The sequence below is a fragment of the Phocoena sinus genome, chromosome 8, assembly GCF_008692025.1.
Source record: "Phocoena sinus isolate mPhoSin1 chromosome 8, mPhoSin1.pri, whole genome shotgun sequence".
Classification (NCBI taxonomy): domain Eukaryota; kingdom Metazoa; phylum Chordata; class Mammalia; order Artiodactyla; family Phocoenidae; genus Phocoena; species Phocoena sinus.
This window is the reverse complement of record NC_045770.1, coordinates 61,847,708-61,870,260: the sequence shown is the minus strand read 5'-3', so window position 1 is coordinate 61,870,260 and position 22,553 is coordinate 61,847,708. Positions and strand designations below refer to the sequence as shown.

Here is a 22,553-nt window from a genome sequence, read left to right as displayed (position 1 = left end):
GAGGTCATGAGGCCATATAGTAGACAAGACAACGAGGTGGTGTCAATGAGTTTTGGTAGTAGGAGGCAGTTTCCTTTTCTTTTTTTTTTAATTATTTATTTGGTTGCGCTGGGTCTTAGTTGTGGCAGGCGGGCTTCTTAGTTGTGGCATGTGAACTCTTAGTTGCGGCATGCATGTGGGATCTAGTTCCCTGACCAGGGATCGAACCCAGGCCCCCAGCACTGGGAGCACAGAGTCTCATCCACTATGCCACCAGGGAAGTTCTCAGTTTCCTTTTTTTTTTTTTTGCGGTACGTGGGCCTCTCACTGTTGTGGCCATTAAAATTTTTACACGTGCCCCATACAGAAGTAGTATTCCCAGTTGCTTTTTTTTTTCTTTATTTTTTGGCTGTGTTGGGTCTTCACTGCTGCATGTGAGCTTCTCATTGCGGTGGCTTCTCTTGCTGCAGAGCATGGGCTCTAAGAGCATAGGCTCAGTAGTTGTGGCACATGGGCTTAGTTCCTCTGTGGCACGTGGGATCCTCCCAGACCAGGGATCGAACCCATGTTTCCTGCATTGGCAGGCAGATTCTCAACTACTGCGCCACCAGGGAAGCCTTCCAGTTGCTTTTATATGAAAACTGAGTCACAGGAAGAGAAACCTGATTGAAAAATTCCCTTCCTCTTTAAACTAGTACTCTTTTTATATTCATAATGCAATTGACAAGGAATAAAACTTTAAAACAGCATCAAGCAAGTCACTGTGCAGGTAGTCCTCATGTCAGCCTTCTCTCCCACTTTTGTGTTATCCACTAAATAGTGAACATGAAGGAATTATTTTAGGATCAAAGAGCCAAACAGATAGAAGCTGATGCAGAATATTGATTGACTTTTTTTTAATTCCAAAAAGTTACACATTTTCATTCAGAAATCAAAACCACTGAGATGTTACCATTTCGTACCATGAAGACACAAAGGAAAATTCCGTTATTCCTGGAAGTTTAATCTTCTAATAGCCTCTTCCTTTTCTTCCCTCAACCCTTCTATCTCCTGTCCAATTACTTGGTTTCCTCTATGACATGCATACAGGCATACCTCACTTAACTGTGCTTCACAAATGATGAGGTTTTTTGTTTGTTTGTTTTTTACGAATTGAAGGTTTGTGGCAACCCTGCATTGTCAGATGATGGTTAGCATTTTTTAGCAATAAAGTATTTAAAAATTAAGGTATGTATATTGTTTCTTTTTTTTTTTTTTTTTTTTTTTTTTGCAGTATGCGGGCCTCTCACTGCTGTGGCCCCTCCTGCCGCGGAGCACAGGCTCCGGACGCGCAGGCTCAGCGGCCATGGCTCACGGGCCCAGCCGCTCCGCGGCATGTGGGATCCTCCCGGACCGGGGCACGAACCCCCGTCCCCTGCATCAGCAAGCGGACTCCCAACCACTGCACCACCAGGGAAGCCCTGTATATTGTTTCTTTTAGAAATAACGCTATTGTGCACTTAATAGACTACAGTATAGTGTAAACATGACTTTCATAGCACTGCGAAACCAAAAAAAAAAAAAAAAAAATTTCATGTGACTCGCTTTATTGCATTATTTTCTTTATTGAGGTGGTCTGGAACCGAACCCACAATATCTCCAAGTTATGCCTATATTTTAGTATTAGACCAGATATCTTTGGTTTTATCTTCCAGTGGCAAAATGCCCCCTTTGCTCTCCTGCTGTCTTCCACCTGGGCAGATCCCCATCAGTACCCACCTTAGGTTGTCAGGCAACTGGTGAATATGCTCCCGAGCGTTCGTTTTTGCTGGACTTTGTTGTTTTAGAAATAACTGCTTTGATCTAGTCAGTGTCTGCTATCCTTGGTAAGCCTGCATTCACATGTATAAACGCAGACACACATTCAGATATTTGAGAGTACTAACACAGGCACAGGATTTTTGAATGGATTTTTCCGTAGTTTATATTTTAGCTCTGAATAGGTCTCCAAGAGTTGTTACCTTCCTTTCCTGGTTCAATGATAGATGGGAAAAGTAAAGGCACGCCTCTCTCCTTTTGAAAGAAAATTTCCAACCATTTCATAATTGAAAATATCAATATATTAAAGTAGGTGGTGGGGTAGGGTGGGATTTATCCCTGTCTAAACATGAACTGCTCTATCTATGATGAATTCTGGTGCTACAGGTTCTTCCACAGAAAAAGAAGTTTGACTCTTAGAAAGCCTGAACACATACAGTTGAGGAATCCTTCATCCCTGGAACTAGAATTCATTGCATTTGATGTTTTGGAGGGTTGATTGTTAATTTCTGAGCCAGGCTATTGCTTCTTTGGTCAATTATTATAGTTATAATGGCTGGGACTTTTGAGCAATTACCATGAGCCAAACACTGCTACATCACTGAGTGCTAATAATAATGAAAATTATATATTTGCATTTCATTTGCAACTCTTGTACTTCAGTAATAAATAATATATTATTTCATTTGAGCTGTATAACAATCAAAATGTGGGCCAGTTATCCCCCTTCTCAGGTGAGAAATCAGAGTCACAAGTTAAATAACTGGTTATAGGACAAATTAGTAGCAAATCCAGGATTAAAACCTAGAAGTTTGATTTTCCATATCTCTTAAGACTATATTAGGAGATGAAATGTTTTATAAGAAGCATTTTCATTAAAAAAAGGAAATCAAAATACTAATCCTATGTATTTTTATTTCTCAGAAACTGTTTTTTTAGCCACTAAACTCATTGTCACGTATATTTAGTAAGTGATATCTCTTATGATTTTCCTCACTTGCTAGAGTGGTACCTAGTTAATGTCTCTGACAAACAACAGTAGATCCTTCTTTTAAGAAATAACCTATTTCAGTCATTACAACATCAAAATGAAGTAATGAGGGCAAGAGAAATCAACTTGAATATCAAGGAATCCTTGAAGAAAATTGACAGAGCAGAACTAGTATTGGTAAATTACTAAGTTCAAAGATCACATCTATTAAGGTAATAATGAATAGATCCCAGGCAGAGCCACTGTTCATAATCCAGTCATAATTTAGTGCAAACAATAGAAATACTTTTTTTTATTTAAAGAAATACACAAACTTGAAAAAAGTACTGGTATGTGTTAGTGGGATCATCAGTACAGAGCCAGTATGGACAACACCTTCAAGAAGTTTGGCTGGCCTGGAGGTGATGTATTAATTAACTAGATGGGGGGAATCCTTTCACAGTGTATATGTATCAAATCACCAGGATGTACATTTTAAGCAACTCACAGTTTTATCTGACTTCAGATTTAGAGATGATTTTTTAGATTTGACACCAGAAGCAAAGTCAGCAAAAGCAAAAATAAGTGAGACTACATCAAACCGAAAAGTTTCTGCCAAGCAAAAGAAACCATCAACAAAATGAAAAGGCAACCTACCAAATGGGAGAAAATATTTGCAAACAGTATATCTGGTAAGGGGTTAATATCCAAAATATATAAACACAACTCAATAGCAAAAACAAACAATCTAATTAAAAAATAGGCAGAGGATTGGAATAGACGTTTTTACAAAGACAAAAGGTACATGAAAAGGAGCTTTACATCACTAATCATCAGGGAGATGCAAATCAAAACCACAGTGAGAAAAAAAACAACCACAGTGAGATATCACCTCACATCTATTAGAGTGGCTATCAAAAAGATAAGAAATAATATGTATTAGCAAGGATGTGGAGAAAAGGGAGCCCTTGTGCACTGTCGGTGGGAATGTAAATTGGTACAGCCATTATGGAGAAGAGTATGGAGGTTCTTAAAAAAATTATAAATAGAACTACTGTATGACCCAGCAATTCCAGTTCTGGGTATTTATCCTAAAAAAATGAAAACACTAAATCGGAAAGATATCTGCACTACCATGTTCACAGCAGCATTAATTACAATAGCCAAGACATGGAAGCAACCTAAGTGTCCACTGATGCATAAATGGATAAAGAAGATGCAGTATGTATATTTATACACAATGGAATATTATTCAGCCATAAAAAGAAGGAAATCTTGCCATCTGCAATAACACAGATGGATCTTGAGGGTATTATGCTAAGTGAAATAAGTTAGAGAAAGACAAACACTGTATGATCTCACTTATATGTGGAATCTTAACCCCCCCCCCAAAAAAAACCCACCAAACTCATAGATACAGAGAACAGACTGGTGGTTGTCAAGAGTGAGGGGGGGTGAAATGGGTGAATGCGGTTAACAGGCACAAACTATCAGTTATAACATAAGTAAGTCTTGGGGATGCAATGTATAGTATGGAGATTATAGTTAATAATACTCTATTGTATATTTCAAAGTTGCTGAGAGTAAATTTTAAATGTTCTCATCACGAGAAAAAAAATTTGTAACGTGTGGTGATGGATGTTAACTAGATTTCTTGTGATCACAATATATACAAATATTGAATCATTATGTTGTATACCTGAAACTAATGTTATATGTCAGTTGTATCTCAAAAACAAACAAAAATACTTCTACTTATGCTACAGATAACCTAATTGGGTACAGAAGCTAGTCCAAGGAGAGCTGGACTCCCAAGGATGTGAATCATAGATATATTCAGGAAGACTAAAGTCCACTAAAAGTCCCTCATCAGGTCATTTTGGATCCTGTATCAGACATCTTCCATTTGCCTTTCTAAATCCACTCCTATCCTTCTCCAACATTGGGAGGCTGGCCTAAATGTACTATATCAATAGGCTCCCGAGCCCTCTGGCTTTGACTAGGTTTGGCCAATGGGAAGCCCTGACAGACTGGAGGGTTAATTTTGACTGGCTGCTCTTCTAGATCTGAAGTCACAGCTCTTACCAAAGTGCCTTCTTTACATGACTTTCTCCCTTCCCGTTTCTGGAGATGGCTCCTTCCTCTTCCTCTTCAGGCCTAGGAATAAAACATCCCCTTGTTACTACCACTGGAATACTTCCCTATTTCTTGTGGTTTCCCTAAACTCTGCCCACACCTCTTTAAATAGTCCCAGATTGTTAAACTATTATCAAATTATATTAAAATTAGAACCTGTTTCCTGCTGGGACCCAGACTGAAATACTTACTGGGACCAAAGTGGTCCTAGAAAATAGATCCTCTAAATGGGGTTCAGGATTGGGTTACTGGGAGCAGCACAGAGATAACCTCCTTGCTGGAGGAGAAAATTAATTTTAGGGTATAGAGATTTCCCAAATTATCACTAGTGGCAGAATTGAAGAAAAGTGCAGGTAGAGGGCAAGGTGTTGAGAGATCAAGTGGCTATGACATTCAGTTGCTATGATGAAAATAATGATTTTAAAAATTTGGAGCCATCTAGCTTCTCTGTCACCTTCAAGAATAAACATAGAGAACAAGAGTAAACAAGAGCTGTGAGCATACAATTAAGAAACAGAAAAGGATCACCAAAAGGTCCCTACGGCAGTTTTTAAGTAGTTCCTCATTTTCAGCGGCTGGGAGGAGACCTTCTAGATGGCGGAGGAGTAAGACATGGGGATCACCTTCCTCCCCACAAATACATCAAAAATACATCTACATGTGGAACAACTCCTACAGAACACCTACTGAACGCTGGCAGAAGACCTCAGGCCTCCCAAAAGGCAAGAAACTCCCCACGTACCTGGATAGGGCAAAAGAAAAAAGAAAAAACAGAGACAAAAGAATAGGGACGGGACTGCCCCTCTGGGAGGGAGCCGTGAAGGAGGAAAGGTCTTCACACAGGAGGAAGGCCCTTCACTGGTGGAGACGGAGGGGGAAGCTTCGGAGCCACGGAGGAGAGCGCAGCAACAGGGGCGCGGAGGGCAAAGCGGAGGGATTCCCGCACAGAGGATCGGTACCGACCAGCACTCACCAGTCCGAGAGGCTTGTCTGCTCAGCCGCCGGGGCGGGCGGGTCTGGGAGCTGAGGCTCGGGCTTCGGAGGTCGGAGCGCAGGGAGAGGACTGGGGTTGGCTGCGTGAACACAGCCTGAAGGGGGCTAGTGCGCCACAGCTAGCCGGGAGGGAGTCCGGGGAAAAGTCTGGACCTGCCTAAGAGGCAAGAGACCATTGTTTTGGGGTGCGCGAGGAGAGGGGATTCAGAGCACCTCCTAAACGAGCTCCAGAGACAGGCGAGAGCCGCGGCTATCAGCGCTGACCCCAGAGACTGGCATGAAACGCTAAGGCTGCTGCTGCAGCCACCAAGAAGCCTGTGTGCGAGCACAGGTCACTATCCACACCTCCGCTCCCGGGAGCCTGTGCAGCCCGCCACTGCCAGGGTCCCGGGATCCAGGGACAACTTCCCCGGGAGAACGCACGGTGCGCCTCAGGCTGGTGCAACGTCCCGTTGGCCTCTGCCGCCGCAGGCTCGCCCCGCACCCGCACTCCTCCCCCCCTCCTCCCCCGGCCTGAGTGAGCCAGAGTCCCCGAAGCAGCTGCTCCTTTAACCCCGTCCTGTCTGAGCGAAGAACAGACGCCCTCAGGCGACCTATACGCAGAGGCGGGGTCAAATCCAAAGCTGAGCCCTGGGAGCTGTGAGAACAAAGAAGAGAAAGGGAAATTTCTCCCAGCAGCCTCAGGAGCAGCGGATTAAAGCTCCACAATCAACTTGATGTACCCTGCATCTGTGGAATACATGAATAGACAACGAGTCATCCCAAAATTGAGGCGGTGGACTTTGGGAGCAACTGTAGACTTGGGGTTTGCTTTCTGCATCTAATTGGTTTCTGGTTTTATGTTTATCTTAGTTTAGTATTTAGAGTTTATTATCATTGGTAGATGTTTATTGATTTGGTTGCTGTCTTTTTTAATATATTTTTTCCTTTTTCACTTTTTGTGTGTATGTGTATGCTTCTTTGTGTGATTCTGTCTGTATAGCTTTGCTTTTACCATTTGTCCTAGGGTTCTGTCTGTCAGTTTTTTTTGTTGTTGTTGTTTTGGTTTTTTTAGTATAGTTTTTAGCGCTTGTTATCAACGGCTGCAAGGCAAATACGGCTGAGGACCAAATCACACTCTGACTGAAATGGTTGCAAAATTGCAGCACTAATTAAATTCATAACCTGGTCAGAGATATGGTAAGAGAACTGATGAAGAGCAATGGATAGGCATTTGGGTAGACACCAGTGAGGCTAAGAACACAGCCACCCCATTCCTCTGAACCTCTCTTGTCAATAACAACAATATCCCTTATCTGCTTATTCGAGGGTGTCAGACCTCCACTCCAAGTTTACTCTTGATTACATCTGGAGCATTTGCCTCACAAACTGATACCACATCTCTTCAGTGCGCTTCCCCACCACTGTCAGTGGCTCCAGGCCCATAATGAGATTTAGATCCCAACTTAACCCTGATAGAAAAAAATGCAAGCATTCCCTGCTCCTAGAGGAGATACCAATTAGTACTGTACGAATTACAAGACCTCAGTAATTACATTAGCAAGAGCCGGGAGAGAAAGTGTGGGAGTCTATGATGGACCAAATATAAGTTACATTTGGGTTGAATTCATCGTCATGGGTGCAAACATCTGGAACCTGGAGTTTAACGTGTTGCTTTAAACATCTGAAAGAGCAACCTATTCTGTTAAACTGGGTAATTAAAACCTGGAATCAAACTTGACCTACTTCTAATAACATAACTTCTCGAATACCATAGAGAATAGTGTTCAGAGGTGCAGGGTGATGGAATATTGGAAAGGATTTATTATTATTCTCTTCTCCAGAGTTAAGGGATGTTTTGAAAGGGGAGCAAAGACATCCTTGAAGAGCTTTGCTGTGTCTGTTCTGTGTAGGCTAGAGATGATGATGAAAATTGCTGCAATGGAAATGGGTTTCTTGATCTTAACGGTAATCATATAACTCAAAAGTGGCAGATGACAGATGGTGGGCATGTGTTAGAGACAAAGGGTCATAATTACTGCAATAAGTTACAGGAGGGTAGGAATTAACAGTGTTTTGTTTGATCCAGAGGAATCTGTGCCAATAACAACTTGACCACAGCTTCCTAAATATGAAACAGATGGACAAATATTTAAGTGCTTATTGATATATTTAAGTATATGTAAGAGAGCCTGGGTGATATGCTTGCCTTGCCCCAGCTCATCTTTTTTAAAATTTAATTTAATTTTAATTTATTTTTGGCTGTGTTGGGTCTTCATTGTATGTGGGCTTTCTCAAATTGCGGCTAGCAGGGGCTACTCTTCGTCGCGGTGCGTGGGCTTCTCATTTCGGTGGCTTCTCTTGTTGCAGAGCACGGGCTCTAGGTGCGTGGGCTTCACTAGTTGTGGCACGTGGGCTCAGTAGTTGCAGCACATGGGCTCAGTAGTGGTGGCTCGCAGGCTCTGGAGTGCAGGCTCAGTAGTTGCAGCACATGGGCCCTAGAGCGCGTGGGCTTCAGTAGTTGTGGCGCATGGGCTCAGTAGTTGTGGTGCACAGGCTTAGTTGCTCCGCAGCATGTGGGATCTTCCCGGACCAGAGATTGAACCCGTGTCCCCTGCATTGGCAGGCGGATTCTTAACCACTGCGCCACCAGGGAAGCCCCACCTCTAGCTCATCTCCGACCTAGTTCCTCAGTGACTGTTGTTGCTGCTGCTGTTGCTGAGTCTGGTGGTTCTAGAGTCATACTTGTTCTTTTTTGCTATCTCAGGTTGAGCTCTGCAATTACTCCCTTGCTTTGTAGGCTGGATGCCTGGTCCTTTCTGCAGCTTTCTTGCACTTTCCTATTGTAGACTGTGCATCCAGTGCTGCCCTCTGGGGAAACACATGCATTCTTGAGGTTCCTGAATCCTTAACTCCTGATCTGTTCCCTCTGTGTACTGACTTTTTAAAGGCTCTTCATACACGTCAAATCAGCTCTCCAAAAAGGTAGGAATTATTTACACTCCTGTTAGTGGTTATGAGTTGCCATTTTGACAGTCCTGGTAAAACTGAGCTTTAATATTCCTTTCATATGTTATTAGCCCCAAGTGTTATGTTTTTATTATTGGTGAAGATAGTATTTTCCCCCATGTCTATTGGTTATACTTTTATCATGAATTGGCAGTTAATTTTTTAGACCAGTTTTCATTGATGTTCAACTTTTAATTTTTGATTTTAATATCAGCCTATATTATATATTCACCTAATTAATATACCTGCATATGATATAAATGTAATATTAACTATTCTTTTTTCCACACCAATGTGAAGTGATAATTTATAACATGCTAAATTCTTACAAACATCTAGGTCTAGTTACAATCAATTCTGTCCCAGAGATGTCAATTCCTAGGTTAGTACTGCACTATGTTACTAGTAGTAAGACTCCTCTTATCATCCCCCTTTAATAAAAAGCTATATAGCTATTTTAACTTGTTACTTCTACAAAATAAACTTTATAATCACTTGGTGAAATAATCTTCCTAATGAAATATTTGATTAGAATGGTTTAATGTGGGGAGATTGAACATCTCTACAATTATCTTCTCATCCAGAAACATGTTTCCATTTATTCAAGGTATTTTTTGAGGGAAGTGGGGTGTATGTAGTATATCTGAATTAACTTATTAAATTTAAGTTTTTCAATTGATTTTTTTAGGTTGTCCTAATGGTCTACCACATCATCAGCAAATGATTTTCTCCTTTCCAATTTCCATTTATTTTCCTTTTCTCATTATTCCAACTGGCACTTTCAGAGCACTGAATAATTGTGGCGACAGGAATTTCACTTTTTGCCATTAGCTTTAGCATGAAGTCCAAACTTCTAAGGTGGCTTACAAGGCCTTTCACGATCTGGCCTTTGAGTCTCCCTCTAATTTCTCCTCTGTGTATTCCTGCTCCACTCTTTTCCAGTGCCACTTTCCAGTCAGTGAACGTGTTTCCTGATGCCATGCCCTCATCACTCTGTAGCTCTGTACTGTTTCTCTTTTTTCATCTCTTCTAACATTCCCACACTCCACCACACACAATCTAGCTAATTTTCACTTTCTTCATATTTCAGCTTAGATACCTGCCTTTGAATGCACATGATGAAATTCAAATGTTTATTGATAGGTTTATGGAAAAAGGCTGGAAGATGTTAACTGGCTGTAACTCTTCTGCAAAAAGTAAATGTTAAGTGTACTCTAAAGGGGTTTTCTTCGAATCCAAGTATGTTTAGCTTAGTAAATAGTATATAGATCTTTTAATTTTTGGAAAGTGTAGAGACTTAGGAGTAAAAATAAGTATTTTACTTAGGCCCAAATAGCTAGCTGTTGAGAAAAAAGATAACAAATGAAAATAGTACTTTTATCTTTCAACCAGCCAAAAGAAAAGTATAGCTTATAAAAAAGGTGAACTATTGGACTCAGAATGCCTAAAAGGAGAATGTCATAATCCATTATATTAAACATGTCATTGCTTTGATGAGTGACTGAACTAGATACCTCAAGAATTTCCTATGTTCAGAGTGTTTTTCTCTTAGGATTCTCCACAAGTTGCCTTATGTTTATATGAATTTCCCTGTCAATTATCTATACTTGTGTAGGGTTTTGTCTTAATTTAACAGCTTGTGATGTAAAGAATGAACACATGAACATAGAATAATTTTTCACATTTATTAACTCATCATAGGAGTTCACTCCAGAATGTTTTCTGCTTTTGGATAACATATGAACTCTGACAAAAGTCACCATCAACATTCATTGGCAATGTCTCCAGTATGAATCTTTGGGGGCAAATTAAGATAAACATCTTGTCTCAAGAACCCTTTGGGATCCTGATGTAGCTTACAGAAAAAAGAGGCAGTTCTGGTACACAGAGTATTAGGACACTCTGTTCACCTTTTAATGTTTGGGATAAATGACAGCCCAAGGCTATGGATGTCTCTCAAGCCTACATCCCAAACAGTACTTCAACAAATGCAGATCTTGAGAATACATGTAGATTAACAACACATCCACCCACCATTGCAGTTGAAAACCCTCTTCCAATTCCAGTCCCCACTCCACACGAGGACACCTAAGGATATTACTAGGTGTGAAGTAATTGGCTGTCACTGTGGTCTTTGCCATTAATTCAGAGTCAGTCCTTAGAAGTGTCTTTCTATGGATATATTCTTGTGAGTTCCTGGTTTCTTGTGACCTTCTTATAAGGACTGAAAGTTTGAGTTTTATTAGATGTCAACTCCAAGGGTATTGCTTGGCTCCTCCCTAATATCTACTTCATCAATAGATCAGATGAATATAAGTATTCCATAGGTTCCATTTATGAACTAGGGGAAGATGATGATAATGGATATCGGAATAATGACAGACAAACACTATCATGTGGATATGTTTAACTCTGAACCCTTATGACTTCATTTGAAGCCTGGAAAAGCTCCCTCAGATTTCTATCCAATAACAGATTTATCTCCATATTAATTCAGTCATATCAATTAAAGAATAATCTCCAACAAACATTTTCTTTCATTTACTATATTCACAGGATTCCTTCCAGAATAAATTCATGGACTTTGAATGAGTTCTGACTGAAGATAATCCCACATTCTTCCTGTCATAGGACTTCTCTCAAGTATGAAGTTTTTGGTGTTTAATCAGGTTTGAACTCCTGTTGAAAGTTTTCTCACATTCCTTACATTTGAATGGTTTCTCTCCTGTATGAATCACTTGATGTCGAATAAGTGAGGAGCTCCGGGTGAAGGATTTTCCACAGTTAACACATTCATAGGGATTATTTGCAGAACAGAATCTTGGATTTTTATTACTGTCTTCAGGCTGACTGAGGAGTTTTACATATTTATTGCCTTCGGAGGCCTTTGCTTCAGTGTGAATTTTTTGATGCTTAGTAAGGTTTGTACGTCGGTTGAAGAATCTTCCACATTCGTTGCATTTATAGGGTTTCTCTCCTGTGTGAATGATCTGATGTCGAACAAGAGACGAACTGCGGCTGAAGGCCTTCCCACACTGATGACATTCATAGGAATTCACTGTGGCATGACTTTTTGGGTGCTGAGTATTTGTATTCAAGTTCAAGGCATTCCCACTTCCGTTATATTCTGAATGTTGCTTACCTACTGAGTCTAAATTAAATTCGAAGTTAGTTTTAAGCTGACCACACTTTGGGGAACCCCTTCTCATAGGAACTCCCTGTTGTGTGTCAAAAGTTGAGTTAACTGACTTAACATCAAAGCTTTCCTTATTTTCACTATATTCAAAGTCTCCCCCCTCAGTGTAGACTGCATTATGAACGAAAGCTTCTTGTGGCAAATTTATGTCCCAGTGTTCCTGGTTCTTATATAACCAATCATCACTTTTCCAGGCATCTAAAGGAGGATGTCCATTTTCAGTCAGTCTTGTCATAATCACTGCATGGGATGATTCTTCTCCAGAAATTCTCTGCTTTGGAACTAAATCCTGATTTTCTGAAATTATCTCTCTGTCTAAAAATAAATTTAAAATTCCATGAACTAGAAGAAGGGAAACTGCTTAATTAGGAAAGGGACACTAAGCCATATAAGGGTATATGCATATTTTATGGGTCTTTAAATACAGAATGGAAATGTGAGGCAAGGTTAGAAAACAAGGATTAAAGAAGAAATAAATGGGATAAAAATATTTTTAAAAGGATCAGGAGATCATAAAATATAAGAGCTATTCAAGAATACTAAGGAGAATACACAGAACTTAGGTAAAATATCAGCATATGAACTGGGATGGCATGGCATATCACAGTTCAAGCCATCACTGGTTCATAACTAGTCTGTGAAAGTTATACCTAATCTTCCTTTCTCTAGCATCCTGTCTCTTTTACCCCAAGGTGTTCCACATAATAGCCCTTCAAAAATACCAATTTAATCATTTCTTCAGGAACATGTCTAAATTTATAGGTCCCACAGCTTAACAGCTAAAAGCAAACTTGCAATCACAGTGCCCCTATTTTCCATACAGAGAAATTATTCCCTGCATTTAACAGAGGCAGAAATAACTGTAATATATGATAGCAGGGAAACCAGTCTTATCCTGGGCTCAAAATAATCACTCCTGATTCCAACAGTGCTCAGACACTTCTATGTGTTTCCTAGAACTCAAAACTTTACCTATTCTGATTCAGGTTGGGTTCTTCTGTTTTCACCTGCCTTCATTTTCTCTATTTCATTTGATAGAGTTCCAGTTTCCTTCTCAAATTCTTTTTTCACTTAGTTTCTATATAAATATACCCAGTATACTGTATATTCTAGCATTTAAAAAAAAAATTAAATTTAACTGACTTCCCTTCTTTCTCCTTTTCCACATAACATCAGATATATCCAATGATTTTATCTTCTATACTTTATTGGTAGCCAAGCAAGACCTTCAGCTTTGCAGTTTCACACAGTCACTAGAACACCTCTACTTGACCATCCCTACTCTCTTCCAAAACTCAACAAATGAGAGGCTATCATCTTCCATGTGGAAAGAACTTCCCTCAATGTCCTCATTTTCATTCAGTGAGTCACTGGCCTTCTAACATTTACACTAGAGTTCATGAAGAGAACTTGAATAACCATTGCTCTTTATCTCTCATATCTAATCTGTCCTTAGGTACTATTACTTTACTTTATGAAATGACTTTTACCTCAAAGCAGCTCTCACTGATACATCCAGCTCTGTCAAGTATATATCAGTTCAGGCTTCTTTAGTCTAATCTCTACGAGAAATCATTATTTGTCTGTAAAATGCCCATACTGGAAACTAGACAATTAAATCAGAATCTCCTAGGATGAAGCCTAGGAATATAATGGAAATATCGATTGTAGCTTTCCTGTCTCTACCTCACCAGTGTATATTGGATGTGTGGGGGCAGATAACTTGTCCCTTTAACTCACAGGTTTTCAGAGAGATAGGAACCTCTTCCAAACCTGGACTTAATTTACAGGATGAGTTCCTGGACTTCAAGATTGATGCCATAATGAAATGACATCTTAGGAGACAGTAAATGTAATTAACAAGGGAGAAAAATAAAGTTAATTTGTGGCCAGAGGACAGACTATAGCAGATCAGAATTATGGCACTTTCTCTGATACTCTCCTCATAGAGAAGTGGAGTCTATTTTTCTTCCCCTGGAATCTGGGCTGATCCTGCGACTGCTTGGCCAACACAATGTGATAGAAGTGATACTAGACTATTTCTGGGCCTAGCCTTTATTTTATTAAAAAAATTTTTTTTTAATTAATTAATTTATTTTTGGCTGCGTTGGGTCTTTGTCTCACTGTGCTTTCTCTAGTTGCAGTGAGGGGGCTACTCTTCATTGTGGTGCACGGGCTTCTCGTTGCGGTGGCTTCTCTTGTTGCAGAGCATGGGCTCTAGGCATGTGGGCTTCAGTAGCTGTTGCGCATGCGCTCAGCAGTTGTAGCTCGCGGGCTCTAAAGCTCAGGGCTTAGTTGCTCCTCAGCATGTGGGATCTTCCCGGATCAGGGATCGAACCTGTGTCCCTTGCATTGGCAGACGTATTCTTAACCACTGCGCCACCAGGGAAGTCCCTGGGCCTAGCCTTTAAAAGACCCACAGCTTTCAATTCCTCTCAGGATGTTCCCTCTCAGAACCTTGTTGCCATGCTGTGAGAAGTCCTTGCCTCAGTAGAGGCCATATATAGGTGTTGTGGTCCACAGGACTAGCTAAGTTCCCAGTGACAGCTAGCATCAACTTCCATCTATGTGATCATAGTTGGAATGGCCAAGTCATCTTGGCCATTCCATCCCAGTCAAGCTCCCAAAACACTGCATCCTCAGCGAACATCATATGGAATGTAAGAATTCCTAAGTCAACTCATGAAATTGTGAGAATTAATAAAATAATTGTTTTAAGTCACTAAGTTTTTGGGTAATTTGTTAGAAATAATAGATGACCAAAACCGTAATTTTGTTCTAGTAGTATTTATTAAATAGCAAAATTCCTAGTTGTATTTCCCTAAGAAAATCTATGTTCTCTTCATATTTGTACAACTCATTTTTCATGCAACTTCCTTATTTCTATTTTTAAAATCACTCTCATGTATTTTGTTATTTTCAAGTCACTTGGTTCTAATATGTAGAAAAGCTGCTAATATTTTTATTTTATATCTGGCCACCTTAACGAAATTCTAAACAGATACAATCATTTTGATACTGAGTCTCTTGGATTTTCTAAGTAGAAAGTTATCATACACAAATAGATTTTTCTCTTTTCTATTAATTTTCTCATTTGTTTCATTTATTTTTCTTTCATTAGTTAAAACCTTCAGGTAAATATTAAATAATTATGGTAATAGGCCTAAGAATCTGTTGATTTTAGTGTTAATACCATTGTTTATCTTTACACATAATATTAACGAATGATTTGTTCTCTTTTTGCTCTAATAGATTTCAAATCACTGGCTTATTCCTGACCATTAATTCCAAACTCATAAACTGTGCTTTATCTATAAGACTTTGTTCCAGTCTCTAACCTAAAACAAAAATAAACACTTTAAACCTTAGCCTATAATCCTAATTCTGGGTCTCTGCCTACTTCTCTCCTGGAGACCAGCCCATGCCAAACCACCTCTGCCTTTCTTTGGCCTAACAATTTCCCCCAACTTCTCAAATCACCTAGTTAGTTAAACTCTCCAAAATCTGGCTTTATATTCTCTATCCAAATTTACCTATACTGTCTCTAGTAAACTTGGATCGTTGATTCTTGTTCTATATCTGAAACATTTGGTGAGCCTTAAAAATATACATGTGTGGGGCTTCCCTGGTGGTGCAGTGGTTGAGAGTCTGCCTGCTGATGCAGGGGACACGGGTTCATGCCCCGGTCCGGGAAGATACCACATGCCACAGAGCGGCTGGGCCCGTGAGCCATGGCCACTGAGCCTGTGCATCCGGAGCCTGTGCTCCACTGCAGGAGAGGCCACAACAGTGAGACGCCTGCGTACTGCAAAAAAAAAAAAAAAAAAAAAAAAATATATATATATATATATATACACACACACATATATATACACACACATACACACACACGTGTGTAGAAAATCCTAAAGACGCTACCAGAAAACTACTAGAGCTCATCAATGAATTCAGTAGAGTTGCAGGATACAAAATTAATACACAGAAGTCTGTTGCATTTCTATACACTAACAACAAAAGATCAGAAAGAGAAATTAAGGAAACAATCCCATTTACCATCATATCAAAAAGAATAAAATACCTAAGAGTAAACCTACCTAAGGAGGCAAAAAACCTGTACTCTGAAAACTATAAGATGCTGATGAAAGAAATCGAAGATGACACAAACAGATGGAAGGATATAACATGTTCTTGGATTGGAAGAATCAATATTGCCAAAATGACTATACTACCTAAGGCAATCTACAGATTCAATGCAATCTCTATCAAATTACATTTTGTGTAATTGGCATTACACAAACTTATGGTTACCAAAGGAGAAAGGGGAAGGGATAAATTAGGAGTTTGAGATTAATATATACACACTACTATATACATACTGTGAAAGTGGCATTCTTCACAGAACAAAATATTTTTTAATTCCTATGGAAACGTAAAAGACGATCTTGAGAATAGCTGAAGCAATCTTGAGAAAGAAAAACGGAGCTGGAGGAACCAGGCTCCCTGACTTCAGACTATACTACAAAGCTACAGTGATCACAACAGTATGGTGCTGGCACAAAAACAAATACAGATCAGTGAAACAGGATAGAAAGCCCAGAAATAAACCCATGCACCTACGGTCAATTAATCCACCATAAAGGAGGCAAGAATATAGAGTGGAGAAAAGACAGCCTCTTCAATAAGTGGTGCCAGGAAAAATGGACAGGCTACATGTAAAAGAATGAAATTAGAACATTCTCTAACCCCATATACAAAAATAAACTCAAAATGGATTAAAAACCTAAATGTAAAACCAGATACTATAAAACTCCTATAAAAACGTAGGCAGAACACTCTGACATAAAATGCAGCAATATCTTTTTGGATCCATCTCCTAGAGTAATGAAAATAAAAACAAAAATAAATAAATGGGACCTAATTAAACTTAAAAGCTTTTACACAGCAAAGGAAACCATAAACAAAAGAAAAAGACAACCTACAGAGTGGGAAAAAATATTTGCAAATGATGCAACTGATAAGGGATTAATTTTCAAAATATACAGACAGCTCATATATCTCAATATCAAAAAAACAAACAACCCAATCAAAAAATGGGCAGAAGATCTAAATACACATTTCTCCAAAGAAGACATACAGATGCCCAAAAGGCACATGAAAAGATGCTCAACATCCCTAATTATTAGAGAAATGCAAATCAAAACTACAATGAGGTATCACCTTAACACTGGTCAGAATGGCCATCATCAAAAATTCTATAAATAATAAATGCTGGAGAGGGTGTGGAGAAAAAGGAACCATCCTACATTGTTGGTGGGAATGTAAATTGGTACAGCCACTATGGAGAACAGTATGGAGGTTTCCTTAAAAAAACTAAAAATAGAACTACCATATGACCCAGCAATCCCACTACTGGGCATATATCCACACAAAACCATAATTAAAAAAGATACATGCACCTCAATGTTCACTGCAGCACTATTTGCAATAGCCAAGACGTGGAAGCAACCTAAGTGTCCATCAACAGAGGAATGGATAAAAACAATGTGGTACATATATACAATGGAATATTACTCAGCTATAAAAAAGAATGAAATAATGCCATTTGCAGCAACATGGATGGACTAGAGATTATCATACTAAATGAAATGAGTCCGAAAGAAAAGGACAAATATCATGATGTCACCCATATGTGGAATCTAAAAAAAAAAAGTGATACAAATGAACTTAAATACAAAATAGAAACAGACCTACTGACATAGAAAACAAACTTATGGTTACCAAAGGGGAAGGGGGGACGGATAAATTAGGAGTTTGAGATTAATATATACACACTTCTATATATAAAATAGATAACCAACAAGGACCTACTGTATAGCACAGGGAACTGTACTCAGTATTTTGTAATAACCATTAAGGGAAAAGAATCTGAAAAAGAATATATATATATATATTCCATATATATATGGAATCACTTTGCTGTACACCTGAAACTAACATTGTAAATCAACTACACTTCAATTCAAAAAACTGTGGAAATCTTAAAAAAATACATGATGCATGTGTGTATTTGTGTGTGTGTATACATGTTCCATGTGGCCAAGTTGGGCTTCTCATAAGCATAGTGGTATCAGGGTACTAAAACTAGTGGCTGCTGAATTCCAGGAGAAAGAAGCGGAAGCTGCAAGTCCTGTTACAGGCTAGACCTGGAATTGGCACAGTGTCACTTCTGCTACATTTTATTGATCAAAGAATCTAGTGCCAGCTCAGAGTCAAGGGGAGGGAAAACAACATCTACACTTCAATGGAGGGAGTGACAAAGATTTTGTGGCCATCATTAATCCACCAAAATCCATTAACTGGTAAAATAAATGACATTTACTGAAGTAAATTCCAGATTGATTAAGGTATATTATATTTAAATAATGAAGTAGATGGAGTCAGAATAAAATGAAAAAATGTTCCTTAGTTTTGGGATGGAAAAATTCTTATGTATAAAATTAACAGATATTAAACAATGGGGGAGATACATGATAACATAAAAAATATGGCAGGCTCCATGAATAAAATAATTTTTAAAAATGTCTTCAGACACATCTCATTTGCCACAAATATGGTCAATAGTGAGAATTAAACATAAGCTTATAATATACCAATTAAAAACCTCTAAAATCTTGATAATGGACATAAAAGAACCATTTACTGAATCACAGATGACCAAAACAAATAATTTTTACTTTTCTCATAATCCAGTATCTGTCAATCTATCTATCTGTTTCTTTGGTTCCTACATATGCGCAAAAGGCGCAGATATAAATGTAGGCAGAAAGAGACACGTTGCCTTCCCTCAAGGAACACAAAGCCTAGGGTGAGACAAAGACTCACAGAGACACATGTAGAGTATATTTGTGATAAATGGTAAGAGGAAAAGAATATGGTGCTATGGGAGTATATAGAAAAAACTAACCTAGTTAAGAAATGCTTCCCTGAGGAGATATGGACCTATTTGAGATCTGAAGGAATAGGAGTCAACTAGGCAAAGATAGGAGGAAGAGCATTAAGTAAAGAAACAACACGCACAGAGGTCCTGTGATGGGAGAGGGCAAGCCACACTCAAGGGACAACAGAAATATGTTCCCTATGGAAGTGTTTTTTCTCTACTGAACCCCAACACCTATCAGAGTGCACAGGGCACAGTAGATGCTAATACATATTTGATGCTGGCTGACAGAGTAGATCAGTGTGGTTTGAGTGCAAAAAGGATGTACTGTGAGATGAGGTTGGAGAAGTAGGTAGGGACAAGTGTGTTGTGAAGTAAGCAAAACTGGATTCAGTACAGAAGTTTCAGCAAGTACATGATAAACCATGATCTCCATGACTGCAGTGTGGTTCAAACACTGGCGTTGTGGAGGGGAGACAGAGCTAAGAGGGAAGCCAAGATCTCGTATTAAGACAAGAGGCTATGGTGATAGTTCAGGTGAGAGACGACAGGACATGGACTACAGTAATGGCATTGCAGATAGAGAAGTAGAGACATTTAAGAGATATTTAGGATAAAAAACAAGTATTAGAGAGATGAAGGAGAAGAGGCTGTCAAGGATAACACTTAAACTGTACTTGTATAACTGGATGGATGGCAGCTCATCCAGCTAGGGAACAATGGAAGAATACTGGAAAGGAAAAAAATCACTTGGGTTTTATGAAATTTAAGGCATCTTTGAGACATCCAAGAGAAATGTCATGTGTATATAAATTTTAGTTCAGAGCTGAAGCCTGAGCTGGGGATATGAACTTGTAAGCTGCTATAAATGTGTGATCATTGAAGCTTCAGTTGTAGATGGAAGAAAATACAGAGTCAAAAGAGAAGACAGGATGAGATCAAATGTTGAAAAACTGAAATGTATTAGATAGGTAGAGAAGGACAGGTCTGCAGTAGACAGAGACAGACTAGCCAGAAAGAGAAGAAACTCAGGAGTATTACAGGAACCTAGGAGTGTTTTCAGAACGAGCAGCAGTTAACAGTGTCACTTGCTGTTGAGAAGTCAAATGAGATAAGGAATTAAAAAGTGTCCCCTGAAGCTCACTCCGATAAAGTCATGAGTGACTTGAACAAGAATTGTTGAAGATTAGTATTTCGGGTAAAAGCTCAACAGGAACGGGTTGAGGAATAAAAGGTGAGAAAAAGAGAAAAGCAAGTATAAAACACCCGGAGAAGTCTGGCTATAAAGAGGTGAGAAACAGAGTATTAGAAGAGGGTGTAGGGTTGAGAGAGAAAGTTAAAAAATTAATAATGACCTGAAAATGTTAAAAAGCTAATGGGAGAATGAGGCAGAAATGGTGAAAATATAAGTTAAAAAAAGCAGGGAGAAATGTGGTTGAAAGGATAATCAGGGAGAGGATTTACCTTATGAAAGAAGAAATGGAGTCAATTGCCTAACAAATTAATAAAGATTTCAGGTAAATGATACCCAGTGTTTGCTCAGGTGATAATAGAGATATAATAACTAAAGTGATAGTAACACTCTCATTATTAGTGAGTATGAGTTGGTAGTAGACAACATAGTTCTTTTGTAGAGAATATAACCTAATGTAACAAGACAGTTAATATAGTTATACCCTTTGATGATGAAGTTCCTCTTCTAAGAAGGAATCCTGTGAAAGGAATCATATATGCCTGAAAACCTGGCAACAAACTAAATGTCTAACAGTTGGGGTGGGGAATGGTTAATTATTATACATGTGTGTGAGGGGCTGTCATATGCAAATTAGAAACCACATTTTCATAGACTAATTAAATGGGTATTTGTTCATGATATCACATGAGGTGAGAAGAGCAGAATACATAATGACACATTCTCGATGATCCCAGTTTTGTTGAAAAATATTTACAAGCCATAGGCACACATCACCACAAAGAAAATGGCTTAAGAAAACAAACCACGATGAGGTAACAGGGTGAGTTATATTCCTCTTCATACTTTACTTACTAAAATTTATATTAAGCACACAACAATTTCTAATTTCACAAACAAAATGTTAATAAGAATAAAGAGATTACGTTGACGGTAGGAAGGCACAAGTTAAGGAGGTCTACAGTAAAAGAAGGAAAAATGGAAGATTACTGGAGTCACCCTAGTATAAAGCAGTTCCTTTTCTTTAAAAGAGAGAATATGATTTAATGTTAGGTTGGCTAACATTTGCTTATATAACACCACATGCCAGACGCTGTTCTAAGTGTGCTACACATATCAACTCATTTAATCCCCACAGTAATGTGGAGGTAAACACTGTTACATTACAGAAGAGGAAACTTGGCAGGGAGGCTGCCCCAGGCAACTCTGCCTGTGTTAAGAGTCTGTGTTCCTCCTCCTACACTGTTGGTGGGAATGTAAACTGGTGCAGCCACTATGGAGAACAGTATGGAGGTTCCTTAAAAAACTAAAAATAGAGTTGCCATATGATCCAGCAGTCCCACTCCTGGGCATATATCCACACAAAACTATAATTTGAAAAGATACATGCACCCCAATGTTCATGGCAGCACTATTTACAATAGCCAAGACATGGAAACAACCTAAATGTCCATTGACGGATGAATGGTAAAGACGTGGTACATATATGCAATGGAATATTACTCAGCTCTAAAAAGAATGAAATAATGCCAGTTGCAGCAACATGGATGGACCCAGAGATTATCACACTAAGTAAATCAGAAAAAAAAATCATATAGTATCACTTATATGTGGAATCTAAAATATGACACAAATGAACTTATCTACTAAACAGAAACAGACTCACAGACATAGAGAACAGACTTGTTGCCAAGGGGGAGGGAGGAGGGGAGGGATGGATTGGGAGTTTGGGATTAGCAAATGCAAACTATTATATATAGAATGGATAACTAACAAGGGCCTACTGTATAGCACAGGCAGCCATATTCAATATCCTATAATAAGCCATAATGGAAAAGAATATGAAAAACAATACACACACACACACACACATATATATATGCATAACTGAATCACTTTGCTGTACACCAGAAACTAACACAACATTGTAAACCAACTATACTTCAATTAAAAAAAAATAAAAGAGTCTGTGTTCCTAACCCACACCACTTTTTTGCATGTCCATATAAGAAAAGGAATCTGTGAACAAAAAGCAATGACTTTTCTTCTTCAAAGTTTAGCTGGTTTGCTGTCACCTCCCAACCAACAACTCAAACCCTGGGTTGTACATTATCTGTGTATTAAATGAACAGAAGCTTCTTACAAATGCCTCAGATCTACCTGTTGCTTACCAAAAACAGCTGTTCTTAGAATTTCTTGCTCCATTATCCAACTTTTTTCCTTACTCTCCAACCTGGAGGTCTCAACTGGTTTGGAAAGTAGATGCTCTGTACATGGGGAAAAGGAAAACAAACAAACACATTTCAGACATTTTTATGGGGAAGAGAATCCCATCCCAAAGTAGTAGTCTAAGAGCTGCTAAAAG

General features: G+C 38.9%; 1 protein-coding gene across 1 annotated transcript in view; it reads right to left on the bottom strand.

Annotated features, from left to right (window-relative positions):
* Positions 1 to 10,534: 10,534 nt before the first annotated feature.
* Positions 10,535 to 22,553, bottom strand: part of ZNF215 (zinc finger protein 215) — a 150,482-nt gene continuing 138,463 nt past the window's right edge. Inside the window, exons 6-7 of the mRNA XM_032641977.1 lie at positions 22,360 to 22,455; positions 10,535 to 12,374 (exon numbers count right to left, since the gene is read on the bottom strand). Coding sequence (XP_032497868.1) covers positions 11,503 to 12,374; positions 22,360 to 22,455 — 968 coding nt within the window. The 3' untranslated portion in view covers positions 10,535 to 11,502. The remainder of the gene's footprint in view (positions 12,375 to 22,359; positions 22,456 to 22,553) is intronic.